Genomic DNA, 18,180 nt, shown 5'->3' on the forward strand with positions numbered 1-18,180 from the left:
ACAATATTGTTCACTCTGCCATAACTGCCTTAAGTACAATTTGTGGTCTTTGACCTAGATGCACAAATGATGCCAATTTTGACAATGTTTCACCACACCAAAAAATATTTCTGTTGCAATTGTACCAGACCATTGGTGCATGGGCACAGCTTCCTTCACCGTTTTTAATTATTTGCGCCGTCGCTGTAGCTTTGTTTGGTTGTACTTTAATCGGCAGGTCATTGCTCCTGAGTGTGGCTTCTATGCCAGTCCCATCATCTAGCCGTTCAAGCTCTGGGGGTAATTTACATATCTCCTTAAAGTCAAGAAGATCTGCTCTGCCTCTGCCTCCGCCTTGTCCATTAATTCTGTATATCTGTACCTCGATTTATTAACAAAACATAAGTCAGAAGAGCAGAAACACTGTAGCTTTACTGCTTGGCCCCTGTAAGACTAGCCTTTTGCATCCCTTTTGCATTCCAAAAGAAAATGGTTACAGAACGTCCTTTGAAGCCAAGATTCCTGTTTTCACTTGATTGTGACTATTGTGTTAGTCACCATTTGTCAGGAAACTCCTAGCCCTGACCATACCCCCTCCCTGCTAAGCTTGTCCATTACCTGTCTCCACTCGGTCTGGAAGACACTTGAACTCAACCACTAGAAACTGAAAGGCAACGGGCAAAAGACAAATGATGATGTATTTGTGTTTGGTATCATTTTTAATGTCTCAGTGCGAGAAGTAAGAGGGTCTCAATTGTACAAATGTAAGATAAGTGTATATCTGTTTTCTGTAATCTGGGAGAAAATGGTCCATCTTCTGATGGAAAAATCCCACCACCTTTTGGTGGTCTGATAAGGATACCCTGCTGAGACTGGGGTCTCCAGGTTTGAATACTGTCAATATGTTAATTCCTGCTTTGTAATGTAATGTAAGATGCCCCTGTTCTGGCTGGATACTTAAGGGTGATGAAAACCCCATTCTAGGAGTTTGCCTGCTTCTCAGGACTCCCACCTTATGTGTAGTTGGATTTAATAGGAAACCTTCTGTTTCTCAGAGCCTTCAATCATAGTTGAAATTTTTGCCAGGTATGCTATATTTTGACCTTAGGTTTATTTTAAATTGATTGTTACATTGCTTTGAGGTTTACCATCTATTGTGTGTTTATTGGTTAACTGTAGTGTATGCTTATTCCTGATACTACAATAAATTGTTATATTGATTAACAATCTGTAGCAATCTCTCTTGTGGTTACGGTAAGGAATTTATGATGAACAGTATTTGGTGAAGAGGAAATCCGTTGGAATAGCCTATATATTACGGATTGATGGTTGATTCAAACAATGGTAGATATGTGACTAGTATCTAAGATATAAATGGAGTCAGATGGTCAACTAATAATTAATAGTTCAATTAAATCTCATTGAAGCACCGGATAAGACAGAACACGTATTTTCTGGGAATTGTGCTACAATTTCCCGGCTTTCAGTGTGGTGACCCCGACGAGTAAAAGAAGACAGAAACAAAATGGGTGCATTCACACTGCTTGGCCTCCAGTAAAAAGGTGATGAAATAACTGAAGAAAGACAATGGTATCCTATGCTGTTATCTGCTTGGCCCCCACTGAAGGTGTTGAACTATGTGTAAGGCAAAAACACAATGGATGACAAATCAATAGAAGAGTCTGGGACCTGTCTATATAAATATACTACATTTCAAAATGATTTACTATACGGTTCTAGGGCTGCCACAGACTGCAATTACGGCATATTTAAGTGAAATAATAACAAAAGATCACAAGGGGTGTCCATGTAGCTTTGCTTGGCTCCTAGTAAAGGTGATGAATAATAAGTTGAGGTATAAGTGAAGGGGGAGGGGCAAAGTTTTATGGTCATCAGATGGTTTAGATGGTGACATTTCTTGACAACTATACCCTTACAGCTGAAAGACAGATATAATATCACTAAATCAGTGATTTATTACATTGGTGGGAAGTTAATGTAATAATTATTTCACCTTCCCACCAATGCAATAACTTCCTGCAAACGTAATAATTATTACATTGGTGGGAAATTGGGTTATTACGTTGGCAGTAGGCAACAGTTATTACGTTGGCAGTAGGCAACAGTTATTACGTTGATGGGAAATTATTACATTGGCATCTTACACATCTGGCAAGGCACATTCAATTATGAATGATGTACAATAGTTCTGAGCAACATTAACTGCCATCAAGACACTGTCATTTTCAATGAAAGACATTGAATATCTCAGAAAAACGATGCCAAAATGAATTCTACACATATTTAAACAGTAGAGGAAGAGTCTAGGTGCTAAAATGGCTTATCTGCAGTCCATACCAAATTATTAAGAAGACCCCAGACTGTTGAGCAGCTGAAATCCTATATTGGGCAGCCAGGAATGGGAAAACATTGAATTCTCAAAACTCTAGCAACTGATCTCCTCAGTTCCTAAACATGTATAGGATGTTGTTAAATGAAGAGGTGATGCAGCACAGTGGTAAACATGCCCCTGTCCCTTTTTTTAAACATGCCCTGGCATCAAATAAAAAATGAATGTATATTTTTCATGAAATAGCCAAATTTGATATGTTGTTTATTTTCTATTTTCAGCTAAATATGGGTTTACGAGATTTGCAGATTATCACATTCCATTTTCATTTTCATTTTACACAACGTCCCAACATTTTTCTGATTTGGGGTTGTATTTAGAATTAGCACCCAGAACTGCAACACAGTTAACTGCCTAAACAAGGCCTTAAGATACATTGCATGGAACTAGAGCAGAAGAACAAAACTCCACATTTAAATGCATTTTGCGTTTATCCTGAGAGAATGCACATGAGGTTTCAGCACAACCCGTAACTCAAATCAAAGCAAACTCAAAACAGCTGCCCTGTAGAAAAATGGCATATGCATTTATTCTTTTACATTTGGGAGAGAGACACTTACTTGTAAAAAAAAGGATAAATTGGAGTGCTAAACATACTCAAAAGGACAAAGTCCATGAAGATCAAGTGCAGAAATGCACAGTTAAGTGCAAGTTAGTGTTTGAGGTGTCAAAAGAGGAAATGCTCTCTTAAGAGATATGTCTTCAAGAGGTTCTTGAAGATACAGAGGGATACCCCATCTCTGATAGAATTTGGTAGTTCTTTCCACCATTAGGAGACCACAGACAAGAACACAGTCTGAACTGAGATTGCCTTATGGATAGGGGAAACAATGACAGACAAAGTTCCTTCATCAGAGCTTCTAAGACTGATCAAGCTTAGATGGGTGGATGGGTGCAGACTCAGATGGCACGCTGTTTGATTCTGGAGTTCATGGTTAACCAGTGGAGGTTTATCAGCAGTGGAGTAACCAGCCATTTTGTGTGGACCGAAAACTAGACGTGCATGTTTGGGACCATCTGTAAAGGTTTCACTATGCACACTGGGAGGTCTACGAGAAGGGCATTGTAGTAGTCAAGGTGACAACCAGTTCTAAGGTTAACTGTGTTCTAACTTGCTTTGTTCCTAGAACTGTGCTGTCCGTAAACATCTAATGTTTCTATGACGATATCATCTTTAACTGATGTCTCTATGACAACCCTGAACCATCTCTTTCTTTGACCCACTCTGACCCACAGATGTGTGAGTAGCAAGGGATTTGTGATGTGTAGAAGTAAGGATGAATGTGGCTACATCCCCCCGGGATAGATGGCCTTCTGAGAGCTATTACTGACCAATCCATCAAACAACTCATTTTAAGCCTGTGTGGAATATCCACGCTGGATATGAAATAAGCCAGTTACAGGGCAGTCTGCCAGCAGTACATCTTTGATGTTATAAATCTATCTCCTCTCTGAATCACACACAGAGGACAGCACCGTGTACGTTATGACATTCACTGCATGTCTCATGTGATTGCATTTAGCACACATTTCATCATATAGTGCAGCAAGTGACATGCAGTATTGGACTTTGTTAATGGATTAATCGGCATACAGTATCACTTTATCATGTACATGCTCCCAACAGGGTATTATGCACTGTTTTATCACTTTCAGATACACGGTGCGTATTGCATTCAGTCTATACTTGATCTTAATGTGTCATGTGTCACTCTGGTATGAAATATTACAGCAGTGAGCAGTACACGGCTGTTCTCCTACACTAACTCATACAATGTGAGGGACAGCTACCAATATTTATGGTTTGGAATTATTTTGACATTATGAAATACACACAGGACTACAACGTAAAAGATGAAAAAAAAAAACACTACAAATATTTTACTTAGCCTTGCCTCTGTCTGCTGTACTTTGAACAAATTGGCCATTCAGCTGATGATTGCAAAAACTACAAACATCACTCTATCGTAATATGACAGAAGATCACTGTGAATACACATTTATAAGATAATTATTTTCAAAGAGTAACTTATACTAATAGTGTAAGTGGCAAAAGCTTGTTTGTTTGAGTCCACAACTTCTATCTCTGATACAACAAATGGTTTCCAGATTTTATAGCCAGAATACTATTTCTCATTTAACAATTTGGAAAACAGTCCATACTGTCTTTGCCTCTACATACAACCTGGCTCATTTGTAAAGTGATAATCATCCCGCCCTGTGTTTCAGTCATGCCCAGACTCACTTGGGATGACGGATGTCTGGAAGAGAGCGGTCCAGGGCAATGTTGTTGCTAACGTAGATGTTGAAGCCGTTCTCCTTGTACACAGAGTCATCACACTCATCCTCAGTCAGAGGGTAGGGCTTCCCATGCTCACCTTTCCCTACAGGAGAAAAAGAAGAAATCATTATACCATCGTTCACCATAACCCTCCACCGTCCATTCTACCCTTTAAGAAATACTGCACGTTAAGAAGTGCAGTATTTGTTATAATCAGACCACTTGAACTTGAACTTGGAGGGGATAACAGTGGCCTGATCAAATCAAGTTTTCTTAATTTTCACTCACTCTGAGAAACTAGTGTATCTCTTACTTACTTATGAAGTACCAATCATTCACAACAGTTATTTGTGAACTTGATTACTCTATCTGGTTTCACAAAACCAGACAGAGACAAAACAAACCAATGGGATGAGCTCATATAGTTTGTGAGTACATGTTTTTGTTGTGTTGTTTTTACTGCACTGTATACACCAAGTAGCTGGAGGCTGGGCGTTTGTGCACAGAGTGAAAGAGAAGCACTTGGGGTTATCTGTTAACAAACAAACAAGTATGAGAACACCCATGAACCAGCCATCACACACATCCCGCTAATTCAGTCTGACAGATCTTTTTGTCTGATGTGCAAAACCCACCCATGCATAGACAACAATGCTCTTGATGTGAGACACTTCTTTTGATCTGAGAGTAAAAGTTTCCAAAACAGAACAAAACAAAAGAAACTGTGAGACAATGAGAATTGATTCTCATTATGGAAAAAAAAAACACAAACAACCAAATGTCTTCAACAATAGAAAAGTCTCCCTTATTGGACAAACTTTCCTTTCAAGGTACACTTACATCCCTCAAATTTAACACAGTCAATTTCATTAATCCCTTCATTCTTTTTGATGTTGGTCATAATGAGGTTTTCATATTGTGCTGTGGCTGCAGCCTTTTGCGCACACTACTAATGAGGACGGACTGACAGCAGCTTCAGCAGCCGCTGCTGTCGCGCCTCTGCCTTTTCAGCTGGCGAAATCTAAATAACTACTCTGATTATCTCCTCTGTGAGCCCAGCACGCTCACTGCCTCCTCTGCGAGTAAGGAAGAGAAAGCCATCTTTTGCCTCTGCATAATTAAAGCAACCAAACACCCACACCATGGGGCATCCTCTCTCAGGATCAGGACCAGCCAGAGAGAAAGAGAAAGAGAGAGAGACAAAGAGAGAGAGAGAGAGAAAGAGAGAGATGGATGAAGACAGAGACGGAGACAGACAAGTCAGTGAGTGAGCATTATTCTCCCGTTACTCCCACACGTTAGCGTTCCATATTAATGTTTTGCTTTCTTGCCTTTGAAAAGTGCCACTGCAACAGCTTGATTCAGAGATAATGACAGTCTGGAGGGTTAGGCAAACACGCTTAAATATTTGCATCACAGACCAGTTGCGGTGCCTCTGAAAAGCAGCAGGAGCGGAAAGTTGTTACAAAAACAAAACAGCCCAAACTGCTCAGGCACCACACCAACATCTGTACACAAACTATGAGCCCTCCCCATCTGTTATCTCCACCTACAATAAACAAATGATATGCTGGATAGCAGGCACTGTCCAAGGGCTGACGGACTGTCCATTGAAGTAAATTCCAATCTACCAGTTCATGAAGTTTATGTCATAATATTGCACAGGTTAAAAGTAATAAAAGTAACACTAGAAGGAGTATGACTATTTTGCAATAACTGGCCATTAGGCCGTGAACAAAGCCAGTTACATATGTGCATCCTAGATTGACATGACATTGAAAAGTCTTAGAAATATCTATAAAGGATCACTTATGTTTCAGTTATGTTTGTACAATGGTACTCCATGTAGAATGCCACATACTAACCCTAATGTTATTCTAAGCATATAAGGGTGACATAACATACACATAACATAAACTTTGAAAAGTCATGTCACTCGACTGCTCACAAAAGTTTTAGGTTACATTGTACATGACAAATGAATAATGAAGAGTGATACAACCCATTAGCAACACACACCACACATGTGTTGAATGTCGTGCAATGAAGGAACATCTGCAATAGCTCCAAGTCAACCATACGATAAAAGTCCTACAGCTCGGCTGCTGCAACAGATACACATAGGAGGGGAGATGTGCAATAACTTTAATCAGGCCAGCAATTCACAGGATTTTGGACGGCGTCCTCTCACACAAGACGCCTAATCAGCGTGAGATAACAGGACTGAAATCTATTATTCATTTGCACAGATTCATGTTCGCCTGCTCTCTAAAATTAGTTTGTGATTCATCAAAAATGAATACAAAGCTTTTATCACTGTGCGGGCAATCATAAGATTTGTCACCAACAGATGGTGTATGTGTGGGAAAGCAAGATGGAGAGAAAGACAGAGCGAGCGATCGAGCCAGCGAGCGAGAGAGAGAGAGAGAGAGAGAGAGAGAGGAGAGAATGTGAGAGGGAAAGAGAGTGAGGGAGAGAGAGAGAAATAGAAAGAGGTGAGAGTGAGACTGATGAGATGGGTCAACAGAGCCTCTGGGCACCACACAGGAATGCTGGGTAGACTATTCTCTGGGCACCACACAGGAATACTGGGTAGACTATTCTCTGGGCACCACACAGGAATGCTGGGTAGACTATTCTCTGGCTCACTGGACTGCACATGGAAATTAGCTGCTAGCCAAATGTGGGTTCAAACCAGCTCTTTCTTATTCACGATTTGTGTTTTTTGTGGCTGTGCATGCAAAATTCTTACGGGTGATTGGAGATCAGTTCCGATCAGTGACGTCACCAAAGGTGGACTTCCCATTGGTTAACATCTTGTATAAGTATAAGTATATATACTCTTTTGATCCCGTGAGGGAAATTTGGTCTCTGCATTTATCCCAATCTGTGAATTAGTGAAACACACTCAGCACACAGTGAACACACAGTGAGGTGAAGCACACACTAATCCCGGCGCAGTGAGCTGCCTGCAACAACAGCGGTGCTCGGGGAGCAGTGAGGGGTGCCTTGCTCAAGGGCACTTCAGCCGTGCCTAGTGGTCGGGGTTTGAACCGGCAACCCTCCGGTTACAAGTCCGTAGCACTAACCAGTAGGCCACAGCTGCAGAGAGCAGGGCTCGAAATTAACTTTTTTTCTCAGGGTCCCGCAGCTGTCCCGTATTCTACTTGGCACTGTCCCGGACTTAAACACCAGTGTCCCAAATTCAAGTTCTTGTTTTTTCCCATTCTACATAATAAACAGCATAATGATCAGTAACTTGCATCACTTAATTAACTCGTTCTGGTCCACCATGTCAGTTCTGAACAATTTATTAAAGACCATTTTTATTAACATTACCATCATCTGCTGTTTCACGCAACACTTATTTTCAGAGATTGCACTTTTGGCTCTTTTTTGAGGTTGCACTAGACGTTCATTGTCCATCGTTTTGACGGACAGGGTTGTAAAACATTCCATCAATAATCTATTTTCACGAGTCTTTAATTTCAATGTCAGTTTGGTGTGAGGTCATGGCCACAGATCTCAGTGAAAACAGCGTGGGAAAATACCACAAAGCTGTCAGATAGGCTACTCTCCTGCCACGCTCTCGCCCTCTTGTGCACACTCAAATGTGTTCCCAATTAAATTAAGTAGCAAAGCGTAGTTAGATCTCGATGTAACAATCTCGATTGTTACATCGAGATAACAGATTGTATCTCGATGTAACAATCTGTTTTGACATTGTAAACGTTCTCTAAGAAGAGTGTAAAGCAGTTTGCAGTAGCCTAAAGTTAACCACAACGTCGTCTATTGCTGGAAAAAATAGCGAGCAGCCTGGTTTAAAGTGCGTGGCGGGCCGGATCTATGATCCGGCTGGCCGGATTAAAGTGCGTGGCGGGCCGTAGTTTGGACACCCCTAGCCTTAGAACTGCCACAGCGAAATGTCAAATGCTAACTTAAATAACTGTTTTCATTGTTATAGGCTACACTGCAACACTATCTTTTTGTCAAATCGCAGTTGCGGTAGGCCTAGGCTATTTAGCTCAGCATGATATTGGTGACGTTTGTCACTGACAGAAAACACGTAGTCAGAGAGGGCTGTTTTTTTAGAACATCAGCGTAACCTTAGGCCTGCACTATCAGTAAAAATGTTCACAATGTCATGAAAACAAATGCCATTTACCTACCTGCTAGTTAGGTAAGTTAACCTCTATATCGGAAAGTGACCCATTAGGCCTACCGCCCGTGCCCTATTTTTGTGTCGGCCTATGAGTCACTTAATATTCATTTAACCAATACGGCGGATTCCTAAGGAAACGCAAGCACCCAGCCCATTTGGGTATCTTACTATATTTGTACCAAAAATAACATTGTAGCCAACAGTGATTTGAAGAGCAGTAGCCTAAACAGTGTTGTAAGGCTGCGTGTACAAAACCGTTTCTTTACAGATCAGCTGGCTAACGCTGCTTTTGCCAGCTGCCCGTCAGCCTAGGTCAAATTTTGTATAATTTTATTAAGACGGGAAAGATATGTTTAGATTCCCATGTGAACAGTTTATGAAAAAAGTACCTATTTTGAAATTTGCTTTGCCATTTTTTCTACTGTCCCAGTGTTGTCCCAGACATCATTCTATTGTGTCCCGGAAGCATTTTTTATGGTCCCCGGGACGTCGGGACATAGTTAATTTCGAGCCCTGGCAGAGAGGTTCAGAGAACCGAGGTTACCGGTATATACATAACCATAAGTTTTTTTTCCCGCTCAAGCTACACTTGAACTCAGTGTTGTGTATGTGTTTTACAATTACGTGTTTTCACAAAAGACAAGAGATCCTCTCACTCCAACAAGAGATCCCTTTTAATGACACACGCTCCTGTGTATCCCTGCTACAGTGGAACTCAGGTCCATTGGGAAACATGCTCTGTTTCGCTCCTGTGCTGGTTTCATCTCCAGCCTTGAGCTTTGTGGGAAGCTAAAAGCTTGACTGGTGATGCGTCTGATATTTGGATAATTGAAAATATTGGCTGTGAGTGTGTGTGTGTGTGTGTGTGTCTGTGTGTGTAAGAGTGTGTGTGTGTGTGTGTGTGTGTGGGGGGGGGGGGGGGGGGGGGGGGTTAACCCAGTTGCCCCAGTGGAATCACCTGACAGGTGTGTGGAGATACAGCTCTGGTTACTAGGCAACGCACAAATAGGTTTACACCAAAGATTCTAGAACAGAGCTTTAGAATCTTTGGTTTACACAGGGAGAGAATGCTGAGATAGATATATCTAGATATCCTCTTTTGTGCTTTTTTCACACATAATACATGGCCGTGTACAAAACAGTTTGCAATTTATTTCTGTCAGCAATGATATACCAGAGTGATTGCTGGCACTGTCATTTATTTTGCGGATGTGTTAGGACATGGGGAAATGTTGTATGGGTGTTAATGGCTTGTCTGTCACTGACCTTGGCTGAGGAATGCAAATCTAGGAACGGAACTTTAATGCATTCTGCTCATTTGGCAGGGAAATGCCACGCTTGGTGAAAAAGCAGACCATAATAAGATGCTTAAGCTGCATCTCCGGGGTGATTTGTCTCCCCTGCCTCCAAGCACCTAATGTGCCTGAAATTTACAGCAGGAAAACCTGCGACTGTAACATTATTAACACATAGTAAATTCAAATGGATCGATGAAACTCTTCAGTGGAGGGCCACCTAGTGATTTAAACTGGCTGCCTGGCACAGGCTCTAAAACAACATCCTCTAAGACACAGCGCTTCCTAAAGCACTGCCCATAAAAGACAGTCAGTGTGTCCTTTGCTTGGAGAGATGTCATTGTGTGTGTGTGTGTGTGTGTGTGTGTGTGTGTGTGCGTAGGCTATTACTATGACACTGTGAGCTTTCAGCCTGCTGTAAATGAAGGAATAGAAAGGAAAGAAAAATTATTGGATTGGCTTTGCTTCGTACGGACTGGCAGCACATACCAACGCGAAGCTCGTCCCTCCTGATGCTCTCGTTGTCATGCCAGTCCATCCTCCTCAAGCCGTCCGTCCACGTGTAGATGTGTCCATCACTCATGCCCAGGGAGAAGCCCTACACAAGAGAAGGAGGAACAATAATTGTCATTCCATGCCATTCTGACCTATTCACTTCAAGTTGAAGAGAGTAAGTGACATGGACGGAGATAAAAACAAAACAAGAAACCTCTTTCCACTACACACTCTTCTTTTCTTAGAACAGGATAAACTGCCATTACTGGTTCTAAGTGGGTGGTGGCTGTGACTAAAGCCCAGTTGTTATTTTTCTTAACTCCTGTTGCCAAGATACTGTTCCATATTCCAGCATTCTGCTGAGCCTTCACTTTGATCATACGCTCCAACGGTACGCAACACTATTCCAGACATGTGTCGCCACCCTCTGTACTTCTGCTGGTCCGGTGGTTAGTCGGTCAGAACATGACAGTTCATTTTAAACTTCATGACAAACTTACTTGGCAAATTGATATGGAAGTGTAAGTTCTGTGCAAGCAAGTTTCCTAGAGTCAAAAAATGTAACTACTTCACAGGTACAGGTGTGCAAATATCATAAGTACACTGGTGTTCTACAGAACACGATACAACAGAGAATTCAACCAAGTCATGAATGCTGTGAGTGAAACCAGCAAAGAGTACGGAAATGCTCAATCTTTCAATATAATCAAAGTCATTCGAACAAAAGCAGACGTAACCAACGTTTCTTTAGAAACACATAGCCATATCTGCCTATTTAGTTGATTCATATATTGAGACTCTCGCTCTCTGATTATACTGTACTATATGTGTGTGTGTGTGTGTGTGTGTGTGTCTTTAAACGGGGGGGGGGGGGGGGGGGGGGGGGGGGGGTGTAATGTCATTAGCCAAAACAGACACACTCTGCATACCCCCTTCCAGGTTTGACATCTTTTGAGGATTTTGAGAACAGCCCAGTGGCCGACTGCCAAACGCTAATTTGGGTGCATTTTGAGCCTCTTATCAAACTCAGGCATCATGCCACTGCTGTTCAAAGCAAACATGGAGGAGAGTAAATACACAAGCAGGAGAGAGTCACCGTCATCCACCAGAACAGACACCCAGAGCTGCTCGGGAGCAGAGCTACAATTACGGACCCACATCCCATCCTCCTGCAACCTTAATATCCCCCAGACATTATTCTAAATTACTAAAAAGCTAAAAACTAAAAATGCTCTCTAGAGCAGCACAATACGATCCCTTTTGAAATGTCAAAATGTCACCTCATAGGAAATCTCAGCAGACTTCAGTGGAGCCGCTATGAACTGGCAGAGGCTAGGGGCTACTGTATGACTGAGGTAGTCACTGACCTCAATAACATTCTGACATTGACACGAACATCTCACTTTAAGCAGAGAGACCCATCTTTGTTAGGAGGAAGTGATTAGAAAATGCTGTGAAGCTGTTTTCTTTATACCTAGTATTCCTCATCAACACCATTGTTAAAAGATCTATTCCCACAGAAAGGATGCTGGCTTGACAATGCTACATCTCTTTCACACAACTCTATGCATCGACATTCTAAGCATACACAATTATGTGAAGTCTACAACAGCTTCTAACACACATTATCCCTTACGTAATTTATGTTCTACCCTTCCAGATTCACTGTACAAGCAGGTCTGTTTCAGGCGCTCAGTCTTTACTTTTTTAGACCCTACTGCAGAGGACAGCAAGGAATAAAGATGTGGTTCTTTGAAAAGAGCTAAAGGCTGTAAACCACTAAATAAGCAACAGAGTGTATTGGCCACGCAATCTCCTGAAGCAATCTACTATTACTAATGTCTATCCAGTGTTAAATGTGGTGATGTCTCCAGGACATGCCGTAATTACCCATTCTACTACAGCTTGATAAGACAGGGCTGTCACAGCCACTTCCGTCTTCACGCTCACAAACATGCACACTTACAGACACACATACACACAATCACACAAACAATCACTTACACACACAAAACTGTTCTTAATCCAAACTGAACATAACACATATACAACCATAAACAGTCTCTCTCTCACTCTCTCAACACACCCACACACACACACAAGCACGAGTACACGGTAACAAACAGAAATGTTGTCCCATCCCCCATACATACTCATGAAGACATTCATTCATACATACATACATACATATATAGTTACATATATGCATACATTTATTCATATGCTGTCATTCATTCTCTCACACACACATAAAAACAAATAAAAACAAACTTCAAAAAGTGAATATAAATACCCTTGAATCTCATGGTTGCAAGAGTGGATTACAGCAGCCAGGTAATTATATGTTTATGTTTGTGCACGCTGGCCAATTCAGGATTTGGAAGAGGACCCTGGGTTGTCTGTGGAAAGTCAGCAGTGTTCTGTGGTGCGTGGTCTTGAATAATTTAATGGCAGGATCCGCAGTCATTAACGTTCTGCAGCGTGTCCCAGGAATTAAGACACTCAAGTAGGCCTACCTCCAAAAGAAATGACAGCATGGTCCTTTTGATGAAGAGCAGATCTGCCTCAAAATTCACCAAGTTGCTGGTTAACAAGACTGGACTTTGATGAGCTGGCGAAATGATGTTTATGCTAAATCACATGCCAGCCATGGTGCTTAGGACTAACCACCTCTACACTGTTGTTCCTATCTAGGATCTGTTCCATGATGTTGTTTTTTCCCCCATTACGTTTGCTCCATACTGTCTTTGAGAACGTGATCAATGGAAGATGATCTCAAAAAGGCATGATGGACGACAGGGTAGTAGAACCTAATGCACATAATGACCATAACACAGAGCAGGCTCTTACATCATGACACACATTATGTTCTACTACCCAAATGGCATGATGTCCATTATCTTGCTGACACCCCCGTTCTTAGATACAGTCCTATGATTTGCAGACATAATGTTAAAATGAGTTGTTTGTAGACCTACTATTGGCAAACTGCTTTCTATAACCCACATCATTTTGTTTTAAATGACTCTACAAACTACCTACTGCAACAATAAGTTCTGTTGTTAATTCCACACCCTTGTCAAGGTGACATAGTCTTAGCCTTTGATATTGTGTAACTGTACTTTAAGTTTAAGTTTAATTGAGCCTTAGATATTGTGTAACTGTACTTTAAGTTTCATAAATGTCAGACACATCATTTTTATCTTTGTCAAAAAGCCACAGTTACTTTAATCTTCAGAATGAACATTGACAAATTGGTCTCAAGTATAATGTGGTCAAAAATCGGTCCTACTTCATACTGTAATTGTGCTCAGAAAAAGCCTGCCATTTTTTCCCTGGAGCTTTGAGGGTGTTCAGAGGGTTCTCCCACAGAGTAAGATACAGACTTACACTGAGGTCAGAGATCACGTTACATACACATGGCCGGCACAACTTTGCTGCACGTCCCCGCCCACTTTTCAGGGAAAGCAGGCCGCTTAGATGGAATGGAAACCTATGGAGCTACATTGACGTGGTAGGTGCTTGCTTTCTTCGAAAATGGGGCATGGTGCAGAGAAATAATGATACGCTGGTTTCGCGAATAGCCCACCTCTGGTTTCTGTTACATGTTGTACCAGACATAAACATGTTATGTTATATTGTTATATTTTTAAATAATAATAATAATGTTATAAATGGAGAGACAGAGGAGATATATTAATGAGTGACCAATAGGCACAGGAGTAGGTATTGAAGACTTCCTGCAAATACAGTAAATGATTGCTTCACTATCAAGATGTATGAGATGCATGGTTTCTTCAGCACAAGCAGTTGAAGCCTCATAGTCTTCATGGCACATTGAGCGTTGCACTGTAAGTACCCCTGCATCTTCATTATGTTTAAAGTGTATGCAATGAGAGGCCTACCATGAGGGCTCACCAACACCATCACAACGGACCACACATACAAGGTCTTCCTTGGAAAAAGCACTTTCCATACATGGAACTCCTTGTACATACATACTTGTAGACAGGTCTGTGTAAAAAGAAAATGGTGATGTTGCTGACAGGTGTACACTTAGGTGCACCACTGACTACAGAGACTGAGGTACTCAAAGTATTTTTTATTCAGGGCTGTCCTGGATTTGCTTCCTCTTTCAATAAGCCGAAGCATGGTTTTGTCCTTCAATGTTTTTGCAGCGAGAGCAACCTAGTTTTAGGCAGTGATTTCAACAAAAATAGCCAGATAGAAGTATTCATTTTCAATGTCTGTTCACAGGAGGAGAAAAAAGGCATATGTCCTTTTTGCCAGCAAAAAAGACAGATAGAAAAAAAGAAAGAAAACTATTGTTGGTCCAGAATAATAAATGATGAGAATGGAAGAGTGCAATCAGACAAAGAGCATTCTGCTGTACTTCCTCCCTCTCATCCTCAGTACACAAATTCTGAGAGACACTTGTAAGCTTGCATTACACGTTCACAAAACCACTCTATACTGGAAAGTGACTTTCTCTTCATGATTTGTTTTTGCTCCCACTCTCACTCTTTGTCTCTCTCTCTCCCCATGTTCAAACGCACGCATGTGCATGCACACACACACACACACACACACACACACACACACACACACACACACACACACACATAATATGAAGCTTTCAGCTAGTCAAACCCAGGGTTATTTTTACTGCTGCTATATCCATAGCAAGCAAACTGTGTTCACACTAATTAGTCTATTTCACTACTGTGTCTGTACTGTGGGCTAATGAGAGAGCTTTTACAGACACTCTTGTTCACACTCAATAAAGAGGCTGAAATAAATGTAAAGAAGCACTTCGAAATATCAACAGCCGACTAAAAATCTCAGACATACTGTACATAGGAAAGGTGTGTTCGCAGTCAAATTTGACCGATTGACGATTATTTTCTCAAAAATATTGTTAATTCATTCTGGCTATCATGAGGCTCCATGACTTTAACACAGGGCATCTGAACACACAAAACATTTTTTTTATAATTTTCACAACTATTTGGGTGTTTTATTTAACTTTAGAACACCCATATGTATTCCCGGTCAAAAATGACCGGCCATTAGAAATCAATGGGTGAGAAATGGTTAGTGTATGCAAATTACTTTTATTGATCAGATGGACTGTATCTGTGCTTCTGTACATTCATACTCACTCACACACACAAACACACCCTCACTCCCCCTCTTTGCTTCTATGCCAGCCCCCACTGGAACCCAATAGTATCTTCCCTTTTCTGACTTGCATGATCTCAGTTCAATGAGGCAATGATACAAAGGTCTATCACAACATTAGATGATAATGTATTTGTTACTATGAATTTATAACAAGTTATAATGCAGCGGTCATTTTTGACCAGAAACACAAAACTAGTAAACATGAGACCAATACAACAGGAGGGTTAAACTGTAGGAGAGTTCCCACAGTGACCAATTGGCAACCAAGCCTATTTCACATTACGCATGACACGGAATTCAACATCAATGCACAATTAGCTTGTGGCTGTCGCAGTCGCGTATCACAAGCTCCATAAAGGCACTCAGTCATGGTGCAGCATGCGCTGCAAGTAGCCTGAATGCCCACCAAAGAACCAAAGCATCAACAACAGAGCAGCCTTCGTAAGCATTTCACTGGAGTTTTCAAGCAGGCACCTTCCTTTATCTGTATTTCATTGAAGTAGGCCCAGAACAACAGTGGTGTCTGGCTTCCCACCCCCACCCCCATCCCCATCCCACCATCATGATTGGTTGGGACACGTTCAAGTACCCAACAAGTACCATTCCAGGAACACAGTGAAAAGATTTTACATAACATAACATGACCCCAAGCAGCCTGTGAGCACCTTAGACAAAACCATTGGCTAGCCTTTTCAACAGCCTCAGTGATCGTCCTCGAAAACCAAAGGTGTTGTGGCTGTCTTTGCTACAAGGCCTCTAACACCTATCTCCAGTGGTGTGTGCTTGTCAGCCACGTTCCCATGCAAGTTTCCAATGCTTTAACTTCTTCCTTTCAAAGGTTTAACATCGGACAGAATGTTCTTTAAAGAGCCATGACTCACGCATAGCTTGCAGCTTCTTCACAGACCCATTGATGGAAGCTGTGTGGAGTTGTAAGAACATAATCAGTGGCTCCTACAATCAATTAAATGCGGTTAGCATCCCGGGCCCACAGTTCTCTCCAGCTGAACCACACCAGTTTATCCATGGGCCTTGTGTCGCTTGAGACACTACTGTCTTTCTTCTAGCTTTGTCTTCTTGTTCTCGAAAAAAGCTGGTTGCCATCTGTCTCTTCTCATGTGCTTTAGTCTTACCCCATGCTTTCCAGTTGGCACCCAGACCAAATCCTGCCCTTCACTACTGCACCTGTTGAACAATATCCATATGCTACAGTGTGCCTTGAGCATGCTTAACTGCCTCCAGTGGATTCCACGTCTTCCCTGCTTTCACTGATGAGGCAGTGTTCTCGACGCCTGAATCTTTAGACTGTGACAGAGTCATCTCCAAACTGGATTTAGGCACATTTGAACTCTTCCACCAAGCTGGTCATTGTCAATTCCAAAATTCCTTTTCCATACAATGCTATCGTTCTTAAACAACATGGCACTCCAAGCCAATTCCTTACTGCATAACTAACAATTCTCCTAAACTTCTCCACCTTTGCAACAGCAATTTCATACACAGACAACGGCCACCTGATGCGTGGCAAAAGCCCAAAATGTAAGCACCTCAATTTCAGTTTACCAGGCAAGAAGGTTCTATTGATGGAATCCACTTTTTTTACACAGCGTGTACACTTTATGTATATATACTTTAATATATATATTGCCTAGTTCAGTCTGACATTAGTGGTGGGTGACCGGAATACTTCCTTTCAGTCAGTGGACAAAGTGTTGTATGTCTAAAAACAATTACATTTATTTTTTCCATGAATGTCTCCTTTCCTGTCTTCTTCACACCTGTATTTTTCTTATTGTCCCCTTTGCTCTTTGTTCTTGTCAAAATGGCTGTGGCTCTGACCAGCTCTGCTTCCCTCACAGTTTCCAGTGAAGTCAGTAATCATAGGCAGCAACGTGTTTCCAGTGAAGGCAGTAATCACAGGCTGACCCCACACAACAGAGGTGGCAGCATGTGGCCTGACTAACACGTCACCTAATTAGACCCGCCAGACCCACAGTGGGCCACACTGGGCAGCAACGTGCCACAAAACAACCCACCACTTCCAGGTGATGTTGTGTAGTGTTTGAACCAAAATAGGCCTTAAAAACCAATAACACATTGAAGGGCATCACCACAATGGAAATAGATAAATAAATAAATGCTGAAGGAAATAAGTAAATAAACATTCTCTTCCAATGTTGCAGTAGCCTGGGTGCCAGCCAAACTTAGCCACGCCCACAACATTTGAGGTCAGGAAGTTTGGTCTGGCATTGCTCCGTTGAGGAGCAACTATGCTCGAACCAGAGCTGTTTGGAACCAATCAAATCAGGCTTTACGATGATGGACAGGTGAGCAACAGCGCCTCATCTATCACGTCATCTGAGCATGCTTAGTT

The 18,180-nt window shown here is 41.6% G+C and overlaps 1 protein-coding gene across 1 annotated transcript in view; it reads right to left on the reverse strand.

Annotated features, from left to right (window-relative positions):
* Positions 1-18,180, reverse strand: part of galntl6 (polypeptide N-acetylgalactosaminyltransferase like 6) — a 159,125-nt gene that overhangs the window by 107,031 nt on the left and 33,914 nt on the right. Inside the window, exons 3-4 of the mRNA XM_042084156.1 lie at positions 10,617-10,725; positions 4,635-4,773 (exon numbers count right to left, since the gene is read on the reverse strand). Of these exons, the coding sequence (XP_041940090.1) occupies positions 4,635-4,773; positions 10,617-10,725 (248 nt within the window). The remainder of the gene's footprint in view (positions 1-4,634; positions 4,774-10,616; positions 10,726-18,180) is intronic.

The sequence above is a fragment of the Alosa sapidissima genome, chromosome 1 (genome assembly GCF_018492685.1).
Source record: "Alosa sapidissima isolate fAloSap1 chromosome 1, fAloSap1.pri, whole genome shotgun sequence".
In the NCBI taxonomy this organism is placed as follows: domain Eukaryota; kingdom Metazoa; phylum Chordata; class Actinopteri; order Clupeiformes; family Clupeidae; genus Alosa; species Alosa sapidissima.